The 26,327-nt window shown below is 38.4% G+C and overlaps 2 protein-coding genes and 1 non-coding gene across 6 annotated transcripts; all 3 read left to right on the top strand.

The window, feature by feature from the left end:
• The first annotated feature begins 4,751 nt into the window (after window positions 1–4,751).
• On the top strand, window positions 4,752–4,862 carry LOC115272859. The gene has a single exon (XR_003900509.1). It is a non-coding gene; the product is annotated as a U6 spliceosomal RNA (small nuclear RNA).
• An 825-nt stretch (window positions 4,863–5,687) lies between these two features.
• On the top strand, window positions 5,688–12,796 carry LOC115306501 (membrane-spanning 4-domains subfamily A member 4A-like). 4 transcript variants are annotated; one of them, XM_029956950.1, is made up of 8 exons: window positions 5,688–5,927; window positions 7,810–7,865; window positions 9,003–9,170; window positions 9,589–9,651; window positions 9,836–9,892; window positions 10,418–10,549; window positions 11,546–11,647; window positions 12,106–12,796. In XM_029956950.1, exons 3-8 carry the CDS (start codon window positions 9,051–9,053, stop codon window positions 12,193–12,195), a joined length of 564 nt encoding a protein of 187 aa, XP_029812810.1. In that variant the 5' UTR covers window positions 5,688–5,927; window positions 7,810–7,865; window positions 9,003–9,050; the 3' UTR covers window positions 12,196–12,796. The 4 variants fall into 4 exon arrangements, with proteins under 4 accessions (XP_029812810.1, XP_029812811.1, XP_029812808.1 ...); XM_029956948.1 differs by having other exon boundaries at window positions 5,693–5,927; window positions 9,517–9,651; XM_029956949.1 differs by having other exon boundaries at window positions 5,693–5,927; window positions 9,006–9,170; window positions 9,517–9,651.
• Window positions 12,797–15,451: 2,655 nt separating this feature from the next.
• Window positions 15,452–24,353, top strand: LOC115271948 (membrane-spanning 4-domains subfamily A member 3-like). The gene is made up of 7 exons (XM_029914926.1): window positions 15,452–15,548; window positions 18,710–18,866; window positions 19,370–19,501; window positions 20,485–20,541; window positions 21,181–21,324; window positions 22,412–22,513; window positions 23,306–24,353. The coding sequence occupies exons 2-7, from the start codon at window positions 18,711–18,713 to the stop codon at window positions 23,402–23,404; spliced, it is 690 nt and encodes a 229-aa protein (XP_029770786.1). The 5' UTR covers window positions 15,452–15,548; window position 18,710; the 3' UTR covers window positions 23,405–24,353.
• Window positions 24,354–26,327: the final 1,974 nt, after the last annotated feature.

Here is a 26,327-nt window from a genome sequence, read left to right on the forward strand (position 1 = left end):
TCCCTACAGCACACTTCAAGGGAAGGACAGTAAGACCCCTGCCCAGTTATATATCTAAATTTGAGGGAAGAGGGGCACCTGGGTGGCTCAGTTGGTTAAGCATCGAATTCAGCTCAGGTCATGATCTCACAGTCTGTGGGTTCGAGCCCCGCGTTGGGCTCTGTACTGAGAGCTAAGAGCCTGAAGCCTGCTTCAGATTATGTGTCTCCCTCTCTCTCTGCTCCTCCTCTGCTCGCTCCCTGTCTCTGTCTCTCAAAATAAATAAAATAAAATAATGAAAACATAAATTTAAAAAAACAGTTACATTGTCTAATGTCTTTTGTTTGGCATAGTACCTGCCTTTTACTTGGAAACTTTATGGATGGGAAATTTGTATGGAATCAAAGATTCATTCTTCTATCTGATCTTCCTGGCTAACACATCCTCTGTCAGCAAGGGGAGTGCCAAGTTGTAAAGAGCAACAGCATCCAAAGATACAACTATGAATCTTCAACAAAGAGATCCAACTACCCACCAGGGCCAGTTGGGACCAATGACTTTCCCTCAAGAAGCACCGAGCAATCTGAAGAATTTCCTAAAGGGGAAGCCAGTTATTCTTGGGATAGTTCACGTTCCTCTAAATTAGCTTTAGGTCCAAGCTACACTACAGGATGACCAAGAGAAGAGTGTGGAGTGATCACAGTCATTCCCGTATCAAGAGGACAATGTGCTTCAGTAAAAGACAATATCTACCAGTTAGCTCAATCTCCAAAATTTTCTGTAGCTGAGAACCTTGAATTTAAAATTTAGACATATAGAGGCACCTGGGTGGCTCAGTTGGTTGAGTGCTGACTTCCACTCAGGTCATGATCTTGTGGTTGGTGGGTTTGAGCCCTGCATCTAGTTCTGTGCTGAGAGCTTGGAGCCTGGAGCCTGCTTTGGATTCTGCGTCTCCCTCTCTGCCCCTCCTCTGCTTGTGCTCTGTCTCTCAAAAAAATAAAATAAAATAAAATAAAGAAAAAATTAAAAATAAATAGGTATAATAAAATTTAGACATTTAGGCAAAAATTTCTCCAAATTATAGGAGCCCTGAGTTATCTGCCTCCTTCAAACATGAGGCAATTAATTTGCAAATAGTAAAGCTTCTTCCTCCTAAGTCAGAGGCACTTTCTCATTTTCTAGGTAAGCAAATCATGATTGGCTTGATGACCATTTACCTGCGGATTTTGACAAAAAGCCTTCTTTTCTGTGTTCTGCCTCTATGCCTGCAATTGAAATTCCTCCATTTTCCTTGGGGAACCAATCTTTGTAAATAAACTGGAATCACTCTGATTTTTCTAGTACTTAGACCATGTACATATTCTTAATATTTGTTTCATATGCTGTTTTTGAGCACAGAATTTGGGGAAGCCTATTGAGAATTAAGAACCACTCAATGCTAGGAGAAATGACTACAGATGATACATTTATAGACCGATTCGCTTCACTCTATTCTTATATGCAGTTCAGTATATCTGGAACTCTGTCCATTGTGTTGTGAAAGAAAATTACAGAAAAGATGACCAGTTTCTCTATGGTTTCACAAAATTAAGAGTCATAGAAAAGGTCAATCTCTGTTTCCAAAAAGACCAAGCTGTCTCAGCTTCTTGGGTGTCTCTGCACTGAGTTGAGGTTCCAGAATGATTCTTTCCTCCAAAACTCCCCAGAATTCTTTTCTGTTTTATATGGGGAAAAAATCCATGATAGAGGATAGAAAATTCTTCCATAACTTTTCATGAATTTCAATTCATGATGCTTCATTCTATTTTAAATGTAGTGCACACACATGTATAATCATTTATCAGTTTAAAGAATGTGAAATAAGAACACACTTTTGAAATCTCTTTCAGATATATGTCAGCATAGGATGAATACTGTGAGTGACATATTGGAAGGGGAATGGCCCATTGTCTTTGCTGTCAGTTTGGACAGATTCGTTTATGGCATGTGAAACATATTAAATGACTTGTTCACTGTTGTGAGGATTTCCAGATTCAAGGAAATGATTTCCTGGTATTTTTCGACATTTCCACAAAATGACTTCCAAAATTTATTCACAGTGCAGGTGGTAGAAATGCACAGATTACCACTGAAAGACCACTTGACGCAAGAAAATCAGGGCCTTGACCCTGAGTTAATAAATTTCTCTGTGCTCTAAGTTCTGGTCATGGGAAGACATGCACACCAGGTAAAGCTAACGAAAACCTTAATTTAGGAGAGAGAAGAATCAACACCAATGAATTCATTCAGTGAATTTGATTCCTGTCCCCATAAGGTAAACAATGAAAAGTCTAGATGTTTTGTTCCTTTCAGAACAATGATAGACAAAGCCCAAGATTCTCTCTACAGACATAACATAGAGCCTATCCCGCACCAATACACTGAGGAGATAGTCAGGATTACTATGAAGTACAAAAGGGTTGTGAAGATACTCCAATTACATAAGCTGTCATACGATGTCAATCATTTATGGATGAGAGCAAGCAGGGTCAATGGCAGAAACTCATTTTGCTCAATCCTGTAAACGTTCTCTTTAAAATTTTTTTTTTAAATTTATTTATCTTAAGAGATAGACAGAGAGAGCATGAAGGGAGGGGTGGGGAAAGAGCAAGAGAGAGAATCCCAAGCAGGCTCCGTGCTGCCAGCACAGAGCCTGATGTGGGTCTCAAACTCACCAACCATGAGATCATGACCTGAGTCAAAATCAAGAGTCAGATACTCAATGGACTGAGCCACTCAGGTGCTCGCCTAGAATCTTTTTCTATATGTGATTTTAATTGGCAGCAGATTATGACTCTGAGGCTCATCTCCTTTGCCCTCGGACTTGCCATCTGTGTGCCTCTGCATTTAGTTACACATGCTCTCTGCTATGATGTGATCTCAGTGAATTTCTGGGGTCCAGAGAACTTGGAAGGTTTTCTGGGACATTGTCTGCCATTTTTATATTTATCTCTTTATTGTTGTCAGGCATGGAAGGCATATAAAAGTCCTGAGCCCCTGTCTCATGTTACACATCTGTGTGAGAAGCCCCTCGTGCTCAGTTTTGCCTTGGGGATCCACGTGCATAAGATTAGACTGGGCACACATTGAGGCAGTGCGTAGGTAGGTTTAGATGTTTGGATAAGAATAAGACAAAAGCAACCCCAGGAAGTATCCACAGGACATTGGGAGACCTAAGGCCATGGGCAAAAGACATACTGTATGCTCATCTGCTGCATGTACTGGTTTCTCCACAGATGGTAGTTGACTTACCCTCCAATGAGCATGGACCCTCTGTAACATCTCCATATCATGATTATGACAATGTGGCTTCCCAATCCACTTAAGTTGTTTGATATATCTCTTCCATGAGCAAGTCTCAGATTTATTCTAGTTTGTGTTCTTGAAAATATATCTGTGTCTACACAGCAGAGAGGCCTCAAGTGTCCTCAGAAATATGAGGGTCATAGGTTTCTTAAAGTTGACTTTGCTAGTCTCCTATACTTTCCATCAATGTATTACCTTTGAACATAATGAATGAAGTAGGTAGTGTTTATGCCATCAGGACTGTCCTTGTGTCAAGGCCTTCTTAATAAGGAAGAAAAAGACACACCAGGAAGTCTGTTGGAGATTTAGGACACCAGTCTGTTCCTGCAGGGTATTGTCTTAGGACCACTGATCCGTACAATTTCTGGAAAGCCATTCACTTCAGACCATACTGTGAGTGCTGTTTGGAATTATGCAATAGGCCATCTGTGCCAGAGTGTGATTTTTCTGATGCCTTCTTCACAGAATATAAATAGCAGTGAAATGTAAATAATTAAAAATAAACCCTGTCCTTAATATCTTACCTTGTAGTAGGCTCCCCAGTTTCCTGGGTCTTTGGACTTGGACCCGAACCACACATTGGCTCTCTGGGCTCCAATTTGCTGATTGTGGAACTTGGGACTTCTCAGCCTCCATAATCACCCATGCCAAGTCTTTATAATAAATGTCACTGCCCATATCAGTGCATCATATTGGTTCTGCTTCTCTAGAAACCACAATTAATATAAAGAGACCTATATCATGAAAAGAAATTGCATTTGTAGTTGAAGGATTGTCATGCAGAGAAGATTGGTTGGAGACCACTACTGAATTCTATTAAACATTCAATAAAGAAATAATACCAATATTATATAAACCCTTTCTGAAAACAGAAGAGGAAGAAAACCTTTAGAGCTTTTTAAAAAATATTTCTCTTTGGGAGCGAGAGAGAGCGCACACGAGTGGGGGAGGGGCAGAGAGAGAGAGAGTGGGACACAGAATATCTGAAGCAGGCTCCATGCTGATAGCAGACAGCCTGAGGCAGGGCTTGAACCCACGACCCAGAGATCATGACCTGAGCTGAAGGCAGACACTTTAGAGCTTATTTTCGAGGCAAGCAGTAACCAGCTCTCCCACCCCCAAATACAGATTAAAAATATAGGAAGATAAAATATGGATATATTTACATGAGCTTAGACCGTATAACCTTACCAATATTAATAAATTAACCCCAGAAATATACATAAAAAAAGATACTTCATAACCAGATGATCTTATGCACAAGGTTGTTTGACACGTCTGATTACATCACAAAGGAGAGAAGCTGTAAGGTCATCACAATAGGTGGGGAAAAAGCTGTTGAAAGAGGCCAAACTCCTTTAATAATAGAGCTTTTCAGCAAACTAAGAATACACTGAAAAATCTTCAGGTTAAGAAAATGCAGAGCACAGCTCACTTCAGCAGTTCAGGTACAAAAATTGAAACCATATGCAGAAGATTAGCATGACCACTGAGCAAGAATGACATGCAAATTCGCGAAGAAAAGGCAGCCCATTCCTTTTGATGGATTTGAAACAAAAAGTAACAGAAACAGGGACACTTAACCCTTCTTTTATACAGCTTCTGTCAGACACAAGGATAGGAAAAGAACATCTTTTCTTCCCCCTAGAAGCTTTATCTCCAATGCTTATGTCTTACAAGAAGGGGGGTGGCGTTGAACAGTGAGATTCTTCCTCACTTTTGATAGGAACCCATGGGCAAGTCCCATGTAAGAACCCGGAGAAACCATAGAGCCAAAAGGATGCTATATTTCTACTTTCTTTCTAAGCTAAAGGATAATTTAGCCAACGGTACAGAATACACAAAGCCTCCCTTATAGTTTTGGAGAATATAATTCCAGAGATGTGGGCAAATCGCTCATTACTCCTACTTTGGATTTCCTGGCATAGGCTCTATAAATATTGTGTGCTATTTTCCTATAATTATCTATAAAGCAATAGAAATGGGAGTAAGAAAGCTAAAGTCACCGTAGAGGAATAGTCTTGTTAACAACACATACAAAGTATAATTTGGAAGCAAAGAGGGCAACAATCCCATATTTATGGAAAAATCCCATATTTTCTATCAGAGGCGAGGACTGCTATGGACAAATTAAGATTTAATTGTAAATCAAAATATCTCCCCGAACAGAAAGTACATACTCCTTTAGAAAAGTCTTTGGGAGGGGTGGGTAAAGAGGGATTGAGCTTTGCCCTCACAATGAGAAAAGAGTGTGCAAAGTTGGCACTCAAAACCGTGCCTGTCTGAACAGCAGAGATAAAGGATTATCTCCATCAACATCATGCAATTTACGCCATCAGAAAAACCCTCTGCAAGAAATACAGCACAGAAAGACGTCTTTTACGGTGATGATTCATTGTCTCTTCATACAACAGGGAGCTCTGTCTTGTTGAGAAAAACCTACAGCTACCAAATCCCCACAGCCTGTAGTGTTCGATAGAGACACAGGTCTACACTGCTTGCTGCTCTGGGGAACTTCCTTGGAAAGGCTCCAAGACTGGCTCTTTGGACTGATGTAACTTGACGGATCTTTAGTTAAGACCCAATGTCGTTTGAGGACAGAGGTATGTATTTTTCTTTTATTCTTTTTTAAGTGGCTATTCCACTGGCCTGGAAGGGGGCATGTTAGTTCTGTGCCGGTCCCTAAGACTTATCCAAGTTTTCTTGGAATTGTTCCATGAGAGGAAGCCAGAGGAGTGGAAGATATTATAAAGCTACTTTTAATGAAACTAGTTATTGGAGAAGGACATAAATGTCTAAAAGCATTTTTTCCCATTAAAAAATATGCTTGACTCTCTAGTAGCAAACTTAATGGTAAAAATTTTTTTAATGTTTTTAATGTTTATTTTTGAGAGAGAGAGAGGACAAGTGCATATGATAGGGGAGAGGCAAAAGGAAAGAGAAGGACAGAGGATCCAAAGTGGGCTCTGTGCTGACAGTAGAGAGTCCAAAGTGGGACTGGAACTCATGAACTATGAGATGGTGACCTGAGTCGGACACTTAACCAACTGAGCCACACAGGCGCTCTTTAATGTTACAGTTTTAAAGGCCCAAAGAACCTTTTAAGCGTGTGCTTTGAAATGATCTCATCCACCTAATCATTTTCAAAAGACAAAAAACAAGTGGTCTAAAAATCATATTCTGTCTAGAATTTGCAACACAGTACTTTTCCAGTGTTCTCTAAGTCTGGCTAGCTAGTTCTTTTAATGCTGCATTTCCAACTTTTTATAACAAATGATTACTTTTGACATTTTTGGTTTGTAAAAGAACTTTCATACAAAAAGAAGATACTCTTGATCTGGAATAATCTGTATAATCATCATTCATGTTGAGAAAAAGTATACGGCCTTGAGTGGACACTCAGTTCTAAAGACTGCTTTGTAAATCAGGAATCGAGGAAAAAATATTTTTAAAAATGTTGGCTTTACCATCATGAACCCTGCATCACAGTCTGTTCAGAGAAACATGATATTTTTGCTTCAAATATGGTTAATAATAAGGAACAGGATTAAAGGGTTTTTTTAAAGTAAATTAGTATCATACTAATTAAAATGTTATCGAGATATAAGAAAAAAATTCACATATATTTCCATACCTAACATAGACACTCTTGGTAATAACAACAGAGACGTTCAATGTGAGAAGACAGTGTTCAGTAACTATCATTGAAACAAAGGTAGGAGTAAAGTCAGAATATCATGGAACAATTCTATACAAAAGATTAGTGGCCTGCATTAAACACATATGCCTCTAGTTCCACTTGGATCCTTAAGCAAATGTCACATCTAAATACTAGTTCTCTTTGTGTATGGCTTCTCCCCACCCATTTTCCATTTGAAAGTAATTATGCAGGGTGCCCCCCAACAGTAGAAAACCTCCCTGAGCTCAACTGCTTATAGCCCAGTGTTGAATGGAAGCCTTACCAATAACATAAACAATTAACAAATATATTTTATGTGACTTATATTACATACTACATTCTTGCAATAAAGTAAACTGAAGGAAATGTTACTAAGAAAATCATTAGGAACAGAAAATACACTTACAGTACTGTACTGTACTGTAAAAATCCACTTTAAGTGGATCTGTGTGGTTCAAAACTGTGCCATTCAGGAGTCAACTGTATAATGTGTTTTTTCTTGGTCAATCTCCTAAGAATAAAAGGCATTAATTTCTGTAAAAGAACCATCAGATTTTATAGAACTTAATAAAGGTAGATAGAAGAAATACCGGTTTTTATCACCACTGTTTTAATAGATTTTCCTGACAAAATTGAACATACATGTACACCATGCAGCTAGCATAGTGAATTCTAGAAGTGAAGTGAAATTGTGGCTGCACGGACTATACCTATGATCTCACATCAAGGAGAATTTTACACAAGACCGAGTATCCATTGACCTGATGAAGACAGAAAAGATGATACTATTTTTTGTTTATGCTCAGGATGGTCAAATAAAGAAAGAGTTCTTGCTGTCAGAGAAGGAAAGCCTTCCTAACACGTGAGTATGTTTGCTTATCATTTCTGTAAGCAGATCACGAGTGAAAAAGCAAGGGTTTGGGCTTAGGCACACAGGGTTCCAAGCCACCTACCCGGCTATGCCGGTGTGGATACTTACGGTCCCTCCCGGACTTTCTGTGAGTCATGCATAGTTTGTATGGTGAGTTCGAGGTATGAAGAGGAAGCAAACTCTGAGTCTTAAGAGTGTGCATGTTACATTGTGGCTTGTTGAGTCAAATGCTGTACATTCTTAAATTTCAGAAAGAACCTCCTGAACCCAGAGACTGAACAAAAATGTCAGCTATGTCAGACCCTGCCCCACCCGGCTGGTTGGTCAACTTGGGTTCCTGAGGGAGGGAGTGAGAATAGGGTAGGGCAGGAAGCACAGGGAATGGAGGCAAGACAAAGTCTCTGATCAAGGCTCTTTTATTGAGAAAAGACACACAGCTTATAAAAGGTTCAAGGTGGCAAGCAAGGCAGCTGACCTAGGTTGGTTGCTAGGAAACAGGGTCAAGTGATAAAGGCTAGGGTAAAGGAGGAACCAAACTGAAGTTTTAGCACAGCGCCTGAGGGGCCGACACTGCCCTGCCTGCAGGCGGCTGATTTTTGTTCTTCTGGTAGCTCCCGACAAGACACTACCTAGGAAGAGAGGTGTAAATGAAAAAGTTCCGCACAGCAAAACAAGGACATAAAGTAACAAATATTGTCTTCCCCTGGGGCCAGAATACCAGGACTAGTGGGCAATGCATATTTCCAGCTTCAGGGGTGAGATGGTCAACATTATTTTAAGACCAGAATGCGCGTAAGACACATGCACTGAAGCTAAGACCTTCAACTTCCTATAACGTAAGCTTATGTTACGGATGTAGCCTTTCTGGAACTCAATATGATAGACAGTATGTCATTCTGAACTCCCTGAAGTACATAGTTAAATACTTAGTAAATGTCAGATTTCCCACCCTTAAGAACTAACTGAAACAATTATGTGGCCTCATTTCTTGCATTTAGCATAATACCTATCTTTTACTTTAAAATATTATATTATGATTCTATTGCATGGAATCAAAGAGACTAATCCTTTTACCTGATCTTTCTGGCTAACACGTGCTTCACTTGTACTGTGACTCAACACTCCCAGCAGGGTGCGCCACAGGTTGTGAAGAAAACAGCATCAAGGGACACAATTATGGATTTTCAACAAAGATATCCAGCCACGTACCTGGGCCAGTTGGGGCCAATGCCTTTGCCTCGGGAGGCATCAAACAATCTGCAGAATTTCCTAAAGGGGGAGCCAGTTATTCTTGGGGTAGGTACAATGAAGGTCATCTAAGGATTTTGAGGTGGCTCACATTCTCCTAAATCTGCTCTGGGTCAAAGCAACACAATTACCTAAAAAGTGTGGAGTGGTCACAGTAATTCTGATACTAAGAGGACTATGGGACTTTTAAAATAATAGACCACATATACCATTTAGCCAAATCACCAAACTGTTTTTTTATATTTGGGAACACTGAATGTAAATTTAAGTACTGATCATGGAATTCCCCAAATTAAAGTAATTCTGAGTCATTTACAGCCTCTAAATGCGGGGCATATACTTCTAAAAATAAAGCTGATTCCTCCTAACTCAGAAGCACTTTCTCATTTTCTAGGTGAGCCAGATCATGACTGGCCTAATGAATATTTGTCTGTGGATTATGGTAGAGGTCCTTCTTTCATTCCAGGAATATAAGCCATTCATAGAGACCACTGGACTTAATATCATTTTCCTTTTGGGGCCAATTTTTGTAAGTAAATTGGAATCACTTTGATTTCTGTATTAGAACATTTGTAAAATCCTTAATAGTTATTATCTATAAATAGACACAAAATTTGGGAGAAATTATCGAGAAATATTTGGTGTTGGGCAAAAAAACCTATAGAACGAGAATACATTCATAGTCTAACTCACTGAACTTTATCTTTATACAGCTAATCATTTCTGGAACTGTGTCTATTGCGTCTGGAAAGAAAACAACAAAAAAAATGGTGCGTTTGCCTGCAATTTCAGAAAATTAAAAGAGGCATGGCATAAATCAACCTTCCTTTCTGGGGGCACCTGGGTGGCTCTGTCGGTTAAGCGTCAGATTTCAGCACAGGTCATGATCTCAGGTTTGTGAATTTATTCCCTGCGTCACGTTGGGCTCTGTGCTGACAGCTCAGACAGGGCCTGGAGCCTTCTGTGGATTCCATGTCTCCCTCTCTCTCATAAATAAATAAACATTTAAAAAATTAAATCAACTGTTGTTTCCAGAATGATCAAGCTGTCTCAGATTTTCAGGTTTTTCTTTGCCTTGAGTTAAGATTCCAGGATGATTCTTTCCCTATTCGCCACTGGCCATGTTGTTTCTGTCTGGCTTGGATGAGAAATTATCCAGTAGTAGATAGCAACCTTGGGCATAATTTTGATGAGTTCCAATTTTACTTACCTTTTAATTATAATGCATACATATGTACAATCACTTGCCAGTCAAGAGGGTAAGAACAGGGACTCCGTTTCTGATTCTGTTTCAGATCTCTGGTAGCCTTGGAACAAACACTGGGGCTGCCATATTAGCCGGAGTGTCGTTAATAACCCTCGCAATCAGAATTGAAGTCTACCGATACTTCTTATCAGAAACACCTTTAGTTTGCTATTTCATAATTGTAAGTATTAAAAGATCCAGTGGGAAAAATATATCCTGATATTTATCCACATATAGAAAATTCTTTGCCGTTGTCCTATTCATTCCAAGGGGATAATGTGGGGAGGAGGAGCCTGGATGGCTCAGGTCGTGATCTCACGGGTCATTGGTTCCAACCCCGCATTAGGCTCCTCGCTGACAGTGTATAGTCTGCTTGGACTTCTCTCTTTCTCCCTCTCCCTCTCTGGCCCTTCCCAACTCATACTCTCTCTCACAAAACAAATAATAAAATAAGTTTAACAAAATTTTGAAAAACAAAATTGAAAACAAAAAACATGAGTGGGCAATAGGGCATAGCTTAAAACTGACAAATCACCTGAAGAAAGATGGTCAGGGCCTTGACCCAGTGAAATAAATATCTCTGTGCTATACATTATTGGTGATGTTAGGATTTAAGTACATCAGGTGAAGCTAAGTAAAACCCTTATTTTAGATAAAATCAGAATGGGTGCCAATGAATTCAGTCAATGATTGAGATTGCTGTCTTCATCAAGGTAAAGAGAAGCCTAGATGTTGAGTCTGCTCAGCACAATGACAGACAAAGTCCGGGATCCTTTCTAGAAAGTATGTTTAGCAAAACTGGCACTGATCTACTGATCATATGGTGAAAATCACCATGAGATATAGAGGGATCTTAAAACATTTCAATTTGTAGACACCTCAATAAAGCACGGTTTGCAAATGAGCAGGATTTTTATCAGTAGGTCATGTCAAGGAAGAAGGTGGATCACAGGATCTCACTTCATTTGTGTGAAAATGACAAATGAATGAAGTTGCAAATTTGGGAGTCTGTAACCTAGAGTCCTGAGTTTCTCTGCCCAGATTTTATCTGAAGGTGGAGCCAGATTACCCCTGACAATATGTCCATGAGTTATAAAGGAGGGCACGTAGGGTCCACGGCAGGAGCTCCCTTGCTCAGGCCTTTAATCTTTTCTCTCCACATGATTTTAATTTGCAGGGGCTTATGATTATGAAGCTGGTCCTCATAATCCTGGGACTCATCATCTCGGTGTTGCTGTCTGCATTTGGATGCAGTGTTGTCTGCTGTGATGTGACCTCAGTGAGTTTCTGTGATCCAGAGATCTCAGAATGAGTTTTAGGATATTCTCTGCCATTTGTACATTTACCTCTTTAAGTTTTACTGAACAATTTGAAGCATAAAGAACACTTAAGCCCATCTTTCATGTTTGGAGCACTTTGCATTCTGTTTTACCACTATCAGCCGCAGACTTAAGATTGGACCCAGCACCTGCACTGACAGTGCAGACCCTGCCCGGGATTCTCATTCTCCCCCTCTCTCTCCACCTCGCTCTCTCTCTCTTTCTCAAAATAAATAAATAAACTTAAAAAAGATTGGACTGGGCACTAGCAGAAGGTTGCTTGGTTGGACATAGTCATTCGTGTCAGGAAGAGTGGCCCCAAGGAAGGTCTGCCGTTAGGAGAATGTGGGCCGGGGCAAGTGAAATGTCATATCATATCATGAAATATCATCTACTGTGTTGTTTTTTTCTTCCACAGGTGGTTGTCGACTTATCCTCCAATGAGCGTGGACTTGCTGTAGCCTCTTTTCATCATGAATATGATGATGTGGCTTTCCAACCCGCTTAGTTGTTTGACATATCAACGTTTGAACCATTCCTGGACTTCCTCTAATTGTATTATTACTAAGAGTATATCAGCAATCAGATAGTAAATAGAGTCTTAATTGTTCATGGGGGGGTGGGGATCAAAGGACATAGATTTGCTGATGTTGACTGTGCCCTGGTCCCCTCCTCTGTCCTCAATCATGATTCCATTTGGGCATGATCAATGAAGCCTATGATCTGTCTGCATCAGCATTGGCATCATCTCATATGCTTGGCAGTATGAAGAAAAGGAACATACCAGAAAGGTTGTAGATATCTGGGGATTCTGGTCTGGCCTTCGAGGATATGTGCCAGAATGGCTAATCTGCACAATTTCTGAGAAGCCATCCACTTTAGACTATAATGCTAATGCTATACTGAAAGCTGTACGATAGGCCATCGATGTAGGTCGTGTGGTTTCTGACACTTTCCCTCAAGAGTACAAACTTCCATGACATAAATGAATTAATATAAGCCCTGTTCTTATCTTTTAACTTTGAAGTAGCCATAATTTCCTTTATTTTCTGGGATTTTTTCTTTTATTTTTTAATAGTTTATTGTCAAATTGGTTTCCATATAACACCCAGTGCTTCTCCCCACAAGTGCCCCCCACCATGACTATCACCCCCTCCCTCCCTCCCCCTCCCCCTTCAGTCCATGGTTCATTTTCAGTATTCAGTATTCAGTATTTTCTGTTTTAGTTTTATCTGTCCTATTAAGATTGGACATCATGAAGTCAGTTATGATCTTTTCAACTCAGGGTCCCATTAAAATCAATCCAATAAGTAGAGTGTAACTGATGTTTGAAAACAGGAAAATACACACACTTTCTTCACACAGGTTCTGCTTTTTCAGGGATTGATCCCCTGTAGGTCCTGATTCTCCTTTGCTTCGTGGATCCTGACTCAGCCTGAGGTAACCCACATACTTGGTGACAAGGGAATAGGGATCATCACAATGCAACTTGTTGGAAAGTCCCGGAACACTTTCAGTTTTTAATCTATAATCAAAAGACACATGTGGACTCTCTTAGCATACAGCTAATCACAATTTAAGGAAGTACTAGCAGATGGCCTAATGCAATTCTGCCCCTACTACCTACAATAATCAGAAACTAGCAACCCACTGTGTGATTCTGACTTAGCTGTTGCCACAGTCTGATAGCATTTTGTCAACTACAATGTATTAACTGGCACTTAACAGTCTTAAACACTAGATTGGGTCTATGGAAACATACACAAAAAAAGTAGAAAAAACATTCAGTCGTGGCCTAACAAAGCAAACTTTATCTCTTATTTTAATGCTTTTTTCCCCAGAAAGCAAAGTCTACTATTCTTTTTGCTAGTTCTAGAGTTTTTAAAAGATTCTCTGAGATTTTCTACATAGACAATGATATCGTCAATAGGGACATTTGTATTTCTTACTTTCCACACTTTAGGTCTTTCAAAATTTTCTTGCCATATTACACTGGCTATGCCTTCTAGTAGATGTTGAACAGGATTAGAGAGGGCAAATATGCTAGTATTGGGGGACAAGTATTCAGTATCTCACTGCTGGGCATGTTGTAACTGTAGATTTTTGTATATGACTTTTCCCAGATAATGGGAATTTCCATATTTTCCTAGTTTTCTGAGAGTTTTTCTTTATCATGAATACATACATTTTGTCAGACACATTTCCTGTATATTGAGAAGATCATATGGGTTTTTGTATTTATGCTGTCAATAAGATGAATTGTATACAGTGACTTTTTTGTTAAACCACTGTTGTCTTCATGAAATAAACTCTGTTGGTTGTGGTGTATTATCTTTTGATATATTTTTGAATTTGTTGCGATCACATTTTGTTGTGGATTTCTGCACCTACATCAAGAGTTATTGCCATGTTGTTCTTATGATATCTTTGCCTCATTACAGTAATGTCGACCTCATAACATAGAAGGGATTATGTCCAATTTTTTCCCTTAAATATTTGGTAGAATTAGCCCATGATACATGATGGAGTTGGTTTTGTTACTGTTGCTGTTGTAATGGTTTTTGTCTGTACATTCTATATTTTAATATATATTAAACTATGGAGGTCATCTCCATAGTTCAAATGTTCAAAATTTGAGTCAATGTTCAAAATTTGTGTCTTTCATGTAATTATTCTATTTCCTTCAAGATGTCAAATTTACTTCATAAATTCGTTCATAGTATTTCTTTATTATCATTTTAATATCTCTAGATTCTGCAATGATGTCCCTTCTTTTATTCCTTATATTGATAATCTTTGTCTTCTCTCTTTTTCCCTTGGCCAATCTGACCAAAGTTTAATCATTTTTATTGATTTTTATTGTAATGTTGCCATAGTACAGTTATATATTAATACTTTGCTTGGTATACTTGAGCCTGGTCATTGAGACAGATAGATGGCTAGTTGGCAAGATAGGTATTTGCTTATGTTTATTTATTTAATTGTAGTGAAATTATAGTTCATAAAGTGCTAACACAAAGATCAAGAAAAGTTGGTTGAAAATATGAATTTCCTAGAAATTGCTCCAAAGGAAAGAATTTTATTTAGTAAGTTAAAAGAACAAATAAGGAATGCCTGGGTGGCTCAGTTGGTTAAGGGTCCAACTTTGGCTCAGGTCATGATCTCACGGTTCATGGGTTTGAGCCCCAAGTCACGCTCAGTTGCTGACAGCTAGCTCAGAGCCTGAAGCCTGCTTCAGAATCTGTATCTCCCTCTCTCTCTGACCCTCCTCTGCTTCTACTGTCTCTCTCTATTTCAAAAATAAATAAAACATTAAAAAAAGAACAAATAAAATCTTTGTCAGAAAAATGGGAAGAAATGGAAAGAGAGTGCAGAAGTAAAACTATCAGTTGGTATTGAGGATTACAGTGGTAATGCTTCTTTTTTTTAAGTTTATTTATTTTTGAGATAGAGACAGAGCATGAGTGGGGGAAGAGCAGAGAGAGAGGAAGACAGACTCTGAAGCAGGCTCCAGGCTCTGAGCTGTCAGCACAGAGCCCAAAACAGGGCTCAAACTCAGGAACCATAAGATCATGTCCTGAGCTAAAGTCTGACACTTAACTGATGGGTCATCCAGGCACCCCACAGTGATAATGATTCTAAATTTCAGCAACAACACATGATTTTTATCAGCTTTATTGATATACATCAAAACTGCTTATCTAGAGTTCTAGGTGTGGAAATACAGCAAATGAGGAAACACAGAGATCAAAGCAAAGATTTCTTTCCCCTACATGTTGGCACAGTCTTTGATAGACACACGAGAGACATAAGCTTAAGAAGACTTCAGGCTCCCACATCTGTGTGGTGGAACAAAGCTAGGTAGGTAGAACTTTTTTTCCCCCATTATCCAGAGCACCAGAAAGTACTTTTATCTATGTTCTGAGAGGGAAAGATGTAGAACCCAACAGACAGAGGTTGAACAGAATGTGGGCTCCAGGCAGAGACAGTTTTTCCTTTCTTTCCACTGGTAGATATTCAATGCCAAATATTTCAGGAAAATTTTCTAAGATAATGCGGACCATTTCAGTGACTTAGACACATCTGATCTTGTCTACATGCCTGCTTTCTGACTTTCGGATTATGCAAACACGCTTTACCCATCAGTGGGTAGATAGGAAGACTTAGCTTACCAAGGAAGTTTGTCTCCAGCTCTATTTTCTAGAAGACCCAATTTAAGGTACAGGGAAATAACTGGGCTGGAATTGTGACACAGAAACTTTTCTGTCTACAATCTGCAAATGAAATTCAGATCATCAAAAATGAACATGGTGAGTCAGCTAAGTTCATAATAATATTCTTAGACTCATGAGTTTTATAACTAATGTGGTATAGATATAATGAGGAGGGTTACATGAGTTTGAAGTTATATTAACTTATGTAGGGTCATAGGGCTTTGAATTTAATACTTAAGGTGAGGACATTGTGGAAACAAGGCTAATTTTTGTATTGTTGAGTAACTAAGAAATACTGCAATGCCATTCTTAACTAGGCAGAAGAGGAAGTGGAAAAGCAGCATTCATTAGAAAGTTGATGGCTGTAAATGTGAAAATCTTCCTCAAAATACCGACCAGTTCAATGGTAGCCACAGAGGGCAGTTAAAGGCTCAATACAGGCTCATAAATTGATAGAATACTACAGATAATAATCACATGGCCTCAATAAAATATAATTAAAGGTATTAGTGAATAAAATGTGTCTGTTAAATATTATGGTCAATATTTTAAATCTAAAATACATATTGTCGAGTGAATGGATGAATAAATAATGACATTTGCAGTGAAGAGTAGTAGGGGGTACTTTTCAGGGTCAATAGTTTGTTTTTCCCCCAACAAAGTTATGCTGAAAGCAATGGCTTCCTCAAACATTCCAACCTGTTACGCGTGGGCTTCAGGAAGCTAAAAAAGGGATGCGTTAGTCTGAAGCAGGCTTTGTCTAAAGAGCGTTTTTTTATTCATCAGTCCAACAGCATTTTGCTCCAACGTCTATACACCTGTCTGTGAACTTAGGCAAATTATTTACCAACTTTGGCTATAAGGATCACATTTTAAAAAGATAGAATAGCTGATTGATGGGATCCTCTCTATTTATGAAATATAAGTGGACACGATTCATCCACCAAAGAAACAGAAAAAAAAAAAACAAAAACGTCTCCTGTTAGCACTTCCAGTGTGATCACATAAAATAAATTCCCTGTTTCAACCTTTTAATTAAAAGCAACTGCTGGGAGTATAAAAATTGAATGTTTATGCTTAATCTTAAGGGTCCCCTATTTCCATGTCATGATATCTTTATCTTTTCGTTGAGACTGTTAAGAAATTTACACACTCAAAGAGTGTTAGGACTGATGTACACTAACTCTTTTTTTTCTTTAAGAAATTGGGCATAGTTTCAAGAGCCAGAAACTAAGTTTCCACTTTGATTCAGGAAATCTATACCTAAGTAGTTATATAAAGGGTCTAATTCAATATCATTAGCATAAGGGGAGGAGGAAACATAAGAAAAAATTGTATAAAGTATAATCAAAACTAAATTAAAACATAATAGGGAGAGGAATGGAATTCATAAATACCAATGTAATAAGGAATAAAGTCTGCCCCCATTTTCCAAAATTAATTTAATGGTACAAATTATCCATGAATTTGATATAGTAAAGGATGGTATAGAAATAAAAAGCTAATATTTGGGAAAAATGTTCAAAATGAGTTAGTTTACAATGGGAGCCATTCTGGTGTTGGCTCTACGGTAGAGGAAATCCATCATTGTTTTTGAAAGTAACAAAGCACATCCTAACTTCTTGAGAAGGTAATACCAGAACTTATGCAACATTACATCTCTGAGGATACTGGAAAAATTGGATTCGTCATTTCCAGCGTCACACCCATGAAGCATAAGCATGACTATATTTTATGTTGACAAACCTAGGGTTTCAACTAAATACAGTATTCATTGCCACACAGTAATTAAAAGTAAGGCAGTATTTACATAGTGTATCCCTAGGTCTCTCCTATTTCCCCAGTGTAATTATGGATACTACTCCTATTCTCTTTCATTCCCAAAACTATCTTGGATTGGATGATAAGTTACATAATGCATTTAGTTAAATAAAAGGGAAATGTCTGGGGGTGCCTGGGTGGCTCAGTCGGTTGGGCTTCTGACTTTAGCTCAGGGCATGATCTCATAGTTCATGGGTTTAAGCCCCATATCAAGCTCTGTGCTGACAGCTAAGAGCCTGGAACCTGCTTTGGATTCTGTGTCTCCCTCTCTCTGCCCCACCCCCACCCATGCTCTGTCTCTCTCTCAAAAATAAACATTAAAAAAATTGTTTTAAAAGGGGAAATGTCTTTAATTCAAAACTCTTTGCCTTTAAAGCTCAGGTTAATTTGACTCCATCAGGGATAAGGCTAAATAGATAATATCCCCATCCCCTTGGTGGGTACTTTTATACAAGTCTGTGGCCACATACCACTGTAAAAAGAAAAAAAAAAAGGACTTGAGATTTACAGCATTCCTTAACCTTAGAGGATATGTAGGATTCATATTTCATATTTCTCGACCTCCGTCATCTCTCTCCTTGCTGACCACATCAGTGATATCAGAGTCAGCAGTGAGGACACATAAACATCACTTGGCCAATGCCTTTCCTTCAAAGATGTCAAAGACTTCAGATAAAAGAAGCCCAGTATCTGGGGCACCTGGATGGCTCAGTCAGTCGAGCATCTGACTTCAGCACAGGTCATGATCTCACAGTTCATGGGTTCAAGCCCCACGTCAGGCTTTGTGCTGACAGTTCAGAGTCTAGAGCCTACTTCAGATTCTCTTTCCCTCTCTGCTCCTCTCCTGTTCATGCTCTCTCTCTCTCTCTCTCTGTGTATCAAAAATAAATAAATGTTTTTTTTTAAAAGCCCAGTATCTACTTCCATTACAATAAGATTAACAGTATTGGGCATATGATGGTGCATATCTGATTTCATCTAATACAGAATGAGCAATACTTTGGATACTGATCGGAAGACTGTGGATGTTCCTCCAAACCCAAACCACGGTACCCCATTAGGAAAGACTGAAAAGCCTGGTACCCTGAAATATATACTAGACAAGCTGCAGAAATTCCTGAAGGGGAATCTAAAAGCTCTGGGGGTAAGTAAGTAAACCATTAATAAAGAATTTTGAACCAGAAGCTGGGGCATATATTGAGGGTAGAGGATTATTCTGTTTAATTATTCTGACAGAGCCATCAAGTTATTACCTGTGTCAACCATTCTGTGGCTTGGAAGAAAGATCTTTGATTGAAAGCAAAGGACCACATGTGTATGGGGATGGGAGGGATACATAAACAGGGGACTCTAGAGGTCCTAATCTCTTGGATGAGCATCATAGTGACTATATCTTATTGGAGCAAGGTTGACCCACATGGGCAGACCTCTGGGGGGCGGGGGGGAAGCAGACTCTCCAGGAACTGACTCTTCTTAGCAGATCTTTTAATAATATTCAAGGGGTTCAAACCCTGAACATGGATGACCATGATGTTTGGACCAAGTGATTCTCTCTCCTGAGAAATGCTCACCATTGTCTTTAAAACATTGGTTTTGTTTTGTTGATTTGAGCGGTTGGTAATTTGGTTTGTTTTGTCTCTTACCCAGGTGGCTCAGGTTATGATTGGTGTGAAATGCATCTTTTATGGGATAATTGGATTTTTTGCTTTTGAATCTGAAATGTACCAAACTCTTTTTTTCTCAGTTTACATAGGCTTCCCATTATGGGGGGCTTTGTCTGTGAGTATTTGACTTATATTTCTAATTGTTATTATTAAGTCCTTTATTCATTCATTTATTCATTCATTCATCAACTCAATACCCAATTTCTGTGGCATTTTGCCAATTCTAGAGTACTTTCAATGACACTTAGTTAAGATTTAACTTCCAACCTGAACTTTATTTTAAATAGTTTTAATGTTTGTTTATTTTTGAGAAAAAGAGAAACAGCATGAGCAGGGAAGGGGCAGAGAGAGAGGGAGACACAGAATCTGAAGCAGGCTCCAGGCTCTGAGCTGTCAGCACAGAGACTGATGTGGGGCTCAAACTGCAGACCTGACTCCGTGATCATGACCTGAGTTGAAGTCCAATGCTTAACTGACTGAGCCACCCAGGCACCCTGAACTTTAATATATATTCTAATATAATAATGCCCTTACGTTCTATTTATTGTTGAATAGCCTGAGGCGATTCAATACAGTCTTGCTGTTTTGCTGAGGAAAAAATCCTGGGTTTGACACTTGGGAGAAATATCTCTGAAATGTAATAATATTTGGATTAGAGAATTTGCGGGGTGGAAGGGTAAGGAGGTGTTACTCTTCTTAAGTCATCACCCTTCTTGGCCAAATACATTGAGAAAAAAGCGATGTAATTTGAGTTCACATTTTCCCTTTTCTGCACCGCAAAGCCTGTCTTTGAGTTATATTTACTCCATATTTTTTATTTTCTCCACATTGAATAAGTTGTTTTGCCCTGTGGTTTTTATGTCCACCTCTCTGATGTAGCTAAAGGAATTTTACTGTTCATAAGAATAAAAAGACAACTATGGTGTGTGCACACACTTTAATGATCTGTTTTCCTCTGGGTTCTGAAGGCATGGCCTCGGCAGATGGGGGGCAGAGGGGGATGCAGGTGTAAAGAAAGATATGCCCTTGGCAACAGGGTGGAAGGGTGACTTGGAAGAAGCCACTGCTCTGTAGAAACCTTTCTTATCTTCTAAACAGTTTATCATGTCTGGATCTCTGACTGTTGTGTCTGCCAAGAAGCAAACAAAATCACTGGTAAGTTAATAACTTTCCCCGTCATCATTCAGGGAGAAAATGAGAACTTAGAACACTCTGAGTTTCCCACGTGAAGTCCAGTCACCCAGGGGATTCATTATTTTGTAGTACGTTTCATCATATAACTGTCCTTTTGGCCCAATGAATCATGTGACCATCCTCTGTCTAGAAACAGATAGGCTGGATCTCCCTGGATTTTAGAATTCTGATCCCCATATCTTGTCACCATAAGAAGAGTGAGTAAAGATTTATGTAGCTATTCAAGCCTCGTTATGGTAATGAGGTGGGGTGACGTTCATAAAAAGAAAAGCATGGCTTAGACTTGAGTAAAGCAGATTTTTATCTTTGGTGGAGGGAGGAGCTAAGACAGGAGAAAACAAGAGATGCTAAAAAATGTGCATAATGCTTTTATCCTATCCATGGTAGCTGTTTATGCAGGATCAATCCTCTCCAACTCTTCTCTCACCCGTGATTTATCATTGAACCAAACTGGCACTATAAGGATTATGAATGCTTGCAGGTCCCATGGATAGGTTAATGAAATTAGAATTCTCCCCCCACCCCACCCCACTCCCCAGCATCTAGGGTCTAGAAACCCCTGGTCCTTAACTTATAAGCTAGTTATGTCTTTTTTTTCAGCTGAGGAAGAACACAGGTGCTAACACTCTTAGCACCTTGGTCTCAATGTTTGGAATCTGTATTCTATCATACAATTTAACAAAAAATCTCCACTATGATTGTGAGAAGGAAACTCTCTGTTTGGGCATCAAATCAATTGCAATTGTAAGTATCATCCCTCTGAATGCTGAGAAGACTGAACGCTTATCAGAGCATAGTGAAGATGAGACCTGATCATTGATATGTTTCAAGAACATGACAAAAATTCTTGCTTCCAGATTCCTTCCAAATGCCTCTCTACAGGTGCAGCAATTAGAAAGAGAAAAAACGGTTTCCTTCCAATGGCAGGGAGCCCCAATTCTGTGATCTACATTTTATTTTTTTTCTGGGAAAAATAGAATGATATTAAAATCTGAGTCAAAGAATGGTGAAATGGTTACTTTATCGTTTATTATTTTTAAATGATTTTCTATTAAAATATTCATTACTGCTAGGATTTTAAAAATAAGTCATTGACCAAAGCTATCTGGAGAATGAATGTTTATCCTGACTTGCCACTATCTGAGAGCAATCCTTTTTTTAACAATAAAGCCATGTGAAAGAAATGCAGACAAATAGTCTGAGATAGAAGAGAAAGAAATCAGGAAGAAACCAAGAACTCTGGAGTGTGGGAAGACACATTTCACTTATGAGGACAATGACCAAAAAGTTCACAACTGTTTCTGAATTTTTACGCTAAAGTGTATTCCAAATTTAGGAGACATTCTGGTTTTAATTAGAATTGAGTCAGTGGAAAACTGGGAAATCTTAGTATTACAGTGGGGAGGTCTGGAACCTTGCCATTTATGCCTTGTTTATTGAGAAGAGTCAGCTTTGCAAACATTGGCAACATTTCAAATCTCCATGATAGAGCAATGTAACTTCAATAGTAATATTACTAATAATTCATCTCTACCACCACCAATAATAATAATAATAATTTTAATAAAAATAAAAAGTAGAATAGTTATTGTGAATTCTGTAATGTCTAGTCTTACTTCCCATCTCATATAAGTATATTCAAGAATATTTACTATCATCTCTTTTCTGTAGCTGCACATAGATTTCTGGGTTCAGACTCAATTTCATTGCACCGTTTTGTATAATGTGATGTGTCCCCTTTTGATGGCCTGATGTGGGGCTCTGACATATGGCTTTCCAAACTACTATCAAAGTGGAAGATAATACATGACATTTTATTTTCTTTTAACAGGGACATGTGATTGTTCTAATGATCCTAACTTGTCTGCAGTTTTTAATTTCACTTTCTCTCTCCATGCTCACCTATAATGTGGATGGCAGGCATATTCACTGGGTATGTACAATTCTTAAAATAATGAGGATGATTTAAACTATTTCATTAAATGATGTGGCCAACAACTCTTTTTACCTTTGGAAAAATGACAAAAACATAAACTGGACGTGATTCTGTGGACAACCTGGGGGCTGCTAGTTGTGCGTTGAGCACACCTGGAATACACAGTGTGTGATTCTGTATTCCATATGAAACTCTCACCCATGGGTATCTGTCCATGACTTCGAACATCTGTTCACCCATCCATCCATCCATTCACCCACCCATCTATTAATTTACTATATGAAGTACACTCTTTAGTGTGATGAATATAATGTATATGTCATCCAAAAAGAATAAAAACCAAGGTATAACTAATTTAAAAACCTGAAAGAGATGAAATATTTTATTGCAGGTTAATACAGTTAACAATTCAGCGGACCAGAAACACGGATATAGTTTGAATTTTATGTTTTATTATCACAGATAACAGATCTATGTAACACAGAGCTAGTAGCCTATTTTTCCCAACCTCATTACCTGGTTCTTTTTTGTGTGTTCAAATTATTACCACAGCTGTGTGTCAAATTAGGATTAATTCAGACAGAAAATGTAAAGGTTTATGGCATTGAAAACCCCCTCATTTTAAGTATATAACATTATCACAAGCAATTGGATCACATGAATCTAAGGGCTGGTAAGCAAGTCTGAATTCTGCTAGATAGACAGAAGAAGAAGACCATAGATGGGATGGACCCATGGGCATGGCCAAAGGTGTCATCTGCAGTTGGAATTTCTCTTCTTTTATTGCAGGCAAGAAGAAGCCAGGCATTACCTTCAATGCTGCGGAAATCTCCTCAGTTGATTATCCAAGTTCACCATTTATTAGTTATGCTTTCTGTAGAACTGTAATCTATCAAACCTCTGCCACTGCACCACTGGACCCTCTCTCCAGTTTCCGTTAATGTGTTCCTCACTTCCTTCTGAGCCACGTGGACAGTATTCTCAGTGTCTTTATTTCCATTAACAAACTATATGAGGCATTTGAGGCTTTCTCTATCCTGCTCCTCAAAATTTTGCTCCTCAAAACTCTCCTCAAACTTCTTTCAGCCCCCTGCCTAATTCCAAAGCTACTCCCACATTCTGGATATTTATTTATATATCCTACATATAGTTATAGTAATATTACATTATTACCCCATCTCCAGGACCAAAATATGTAATAATTTCTTGTTGTTGCCTGACAAATTACCTCAAGCATATCAACTTAAAACAATACCTACCACCTACTTATTACCTCACAGCTCTGTAGGTCAGAAGTCCCAGTGGACCTGACTGGATTCTCTACTCAGAATCTCATAAGGCTGAAGTCCATGTACTGAGTCCCCCGGACTCCTGGCAAGTCTGGGATGGTCTGCAAGTTCTCTGTTGTTGTTGGCAGAATCCAGTTGCTTGTGTTATGGAGCTGGGATTGTTGGCCAGGAGTCACTCGCGCTCAGCTCCTAGAAGCTGCTCTCCATCTGTTCAAGTGGTTCCCTGCATTTCAGCAACAGAGAGCTTCCTCTTAGTCAAGTGGTTCTCATGCTTTGAATCTCTCTGACTTCCTTTTCTACCATCTAGAGAACACTCTGCCTTGAAAAGACTCCTATACTTATATTAGGTTCATCTAGACAATGATTTGTTTTGTTTTGTTTGCCATATGATATAACATAATCACAGAAATCACCATAATATTCTGCCCACCACAGAATACTTGTGCGGCACCCGACGAGAAAAGACACAGAGAAGGGGAAGACATATTTGTTCTTGTAAAGTCATGGATCTGCAGGGAAATGTGTATCTGCTCGCAAATTATGCTGGCCAACATGTATTGCATGACCACGCTAAACTGGAATAAAGGCTACAGAGTTCCGTCAGACTCAGATCTAGCTCAAATACACAGAATTTTTATTCTTAAAGGAAGATGAGGAATATTCTCAATCACATTCTTCTCTAGAGGCACCAAATAGACAAATCTACCTTCTTCCCCACATCTAAAATACACGCACCAACTCATGAAGAACAATAATCCAAACCATTTATTGCTCTGGAGTTATCGTATATTTGTAGTTCTCTCCAACAAAAAAAGAAGTAGTTCATTGCAGTGAGGGCTGAAAGACAAATTATTTGCCCCATTCCCACTTACATTATATAAATGTGGACTTGACCAAAAATAATGATAAAACTTCAACCTGGAGATCAAAAGAGATATGTGAAATCACTGATCTATGGCAATTACAATATTTTCTAAGGCAGGAATTAGGGATAGCATAAAATACTTAAGTTATAGCATAGTTCCCTTCTCTGGGAGGTATTAACTTATTCCTTTTCCTCTCTGGCTCTTTGTACGCTAATTTTCATGGCCCTCACTAGAGTAGACATTGGAGAGTATGCTCTTCTTGGTTATTCTTAGATATTTTTCAGTATTTGCATCTACTCTCTAATAGTATACATGGTGTTTTAATGCCTAATATTCCATGACTGTTGGAAGCCAGACTTTTGCCTTCTATGAAAACGTAGTTTCACTAAAAACAGGGATGGAATGGTAAATCTTTTATTCTCAAAATGTAGCTTTACCTCTGGATCCATGAAGGAGCTCCTGCTATCACACCCATATCCCAACCAGTAGAAAGGAAAATGAAGTGGGAAAACATACCCTTCTTTCTAAGTGTGTAACTCCAAAGCAAGATTTACTATTTATTCCCACATTTTGTTGGCTAGTACTTATTTTCTCATATTCAGTTGCAAGAAAGCCTAGGAAATATAGTTATAATTTTATCCCCATTTTCCAGGTTAATAAGGGGTTATATTGTGCACAGAAGAAGGGAAATGTTAGTAACAGCTCTGTGGGTCAAGCATTAGTCAAAAATTATAAAAATACAATAATCACCTTTTATTTTAAAAACCCTCACTGTATTTTCTCTCATCAAATAATCTTTCATTATGAGACAGACATCAAATTACAAATACAAAATACAAAAACACTTAAAATTTTACATACATAATCACACAAAATACGTTCAGACACTCAGAAACTTATGTTCTACTAGCAACTCATTATTTTCCAGCCTATCAGTAATGCATCACATATAACATCCCAATATTTTCTGGGTTGGCATTCTTCATACCAAAATTATTAAAGAGGGCAAAAAATATATCTCTCCCCATTTCTGTTGTTCAAGAATTATTTTAATGGACATGTTTATATGTTCCTTTATCTTGCTCAAAACCAAATACTGGTAAACCAAGTAGACCGATACTCACCTGGCTAAATATCTGGAAAAAATTAATCATTGGGTAGGGTTTTTTTTAATTTTTATTTAAATTACAGTTAGTTAACATACAGTGTAATATCACCTTCAGGTGTACAATATACAGTGATTCATCCCTAACATACAACACTCACTGATCATCATGACAAATACACCTCATAATCCCCATCAACTATTCCACCCAGCCCCCACTGACCTTCCCTCTAGTAATCCTCAGTCTTTTCTCAATAGTTAAGAATTTATTTCTTAGTTTACCTCTCTCTTCTTCTTTTTTTTTCTTTGCTCATTTGTTTTGTTTTTAAATTCTACATGAGAGTGAAATCATAGAGTATTTGTCTTTCTCTGACTAACTTATTTCACTTAGCAAAATACTCTCTAGCTTATTCCATGTTTTTGCAAATGACAAGATTCCATTCTTTTTTATGGCTGAGCAATATTCCACACCTTCTGTATCCATGTATCAGTGGATGGACAGTTGGGCTGTTCCCATAATTTAGATAGTGCTGTTATAAACCACAATTTAG

This window comes from Suricata suricatta, chromosome 11 (genome assembly GCF_006229205.1).
Source record: "Suricata suricatta isolate VVHF042 chromosome 11, meerkat_22Aug2017_6uvM2_HiC, whole genome shotgun sequence".
Classification (NCBI taxonomy): domain Eukaryota; kingdom Metazoa; phylum Chordata; class Mammalia; order Carnivora; family Herpestidae; genus Suricata; species Suricata suricatta.

Excerpts from the sequence above, each read along its gene's own strand:
- LOC115306501 (XM_029956948.1), top strand. The coding sequence starts at position 9,051 with ATGGATTTTCAACAAAGATATCCAGCCACGTACCTGGGCCAGTTGGGG. Across the intron at positions 9,171-9,516 it reads GGGAGCCAGTTATTCTTGGG|GTGAGCCAGATCATGACTGG; the intron begins GTAGGTACAATG and ends CTCATTTTCTAG. Across the intron at positions 9,652-9,835 it reads TCCTTTTGGGGCCAATTTTT|CTAATCATTTCTGGAACTGT; the intron begins GTAAGTAAATTG and ends ATCTTTATACAG.
- LOC115271948 (XM_029914926.1), top strand. The coding sequence starts at position 18,711 with ATGAGCAATACTTTGGATACTGATCGGAAGACTGTGGATGTTCCTCCA. Across the intron at positions 18,867-19,369 it reads GGAATCTAAAAGCTCTGGGG|GTGGCTCAGGTTATGATTGG; the intron begins GTAAGTAAGTAA and ends TCTCTTACCCAG. Across the intron at positions 22,514-23,305 it reads ATGGCAGGCATATTCACTGG|GCAAGAAGAAGCCAGGCATT; the intron begins GTATGTACAATT and ends CTTTTATTGCAG.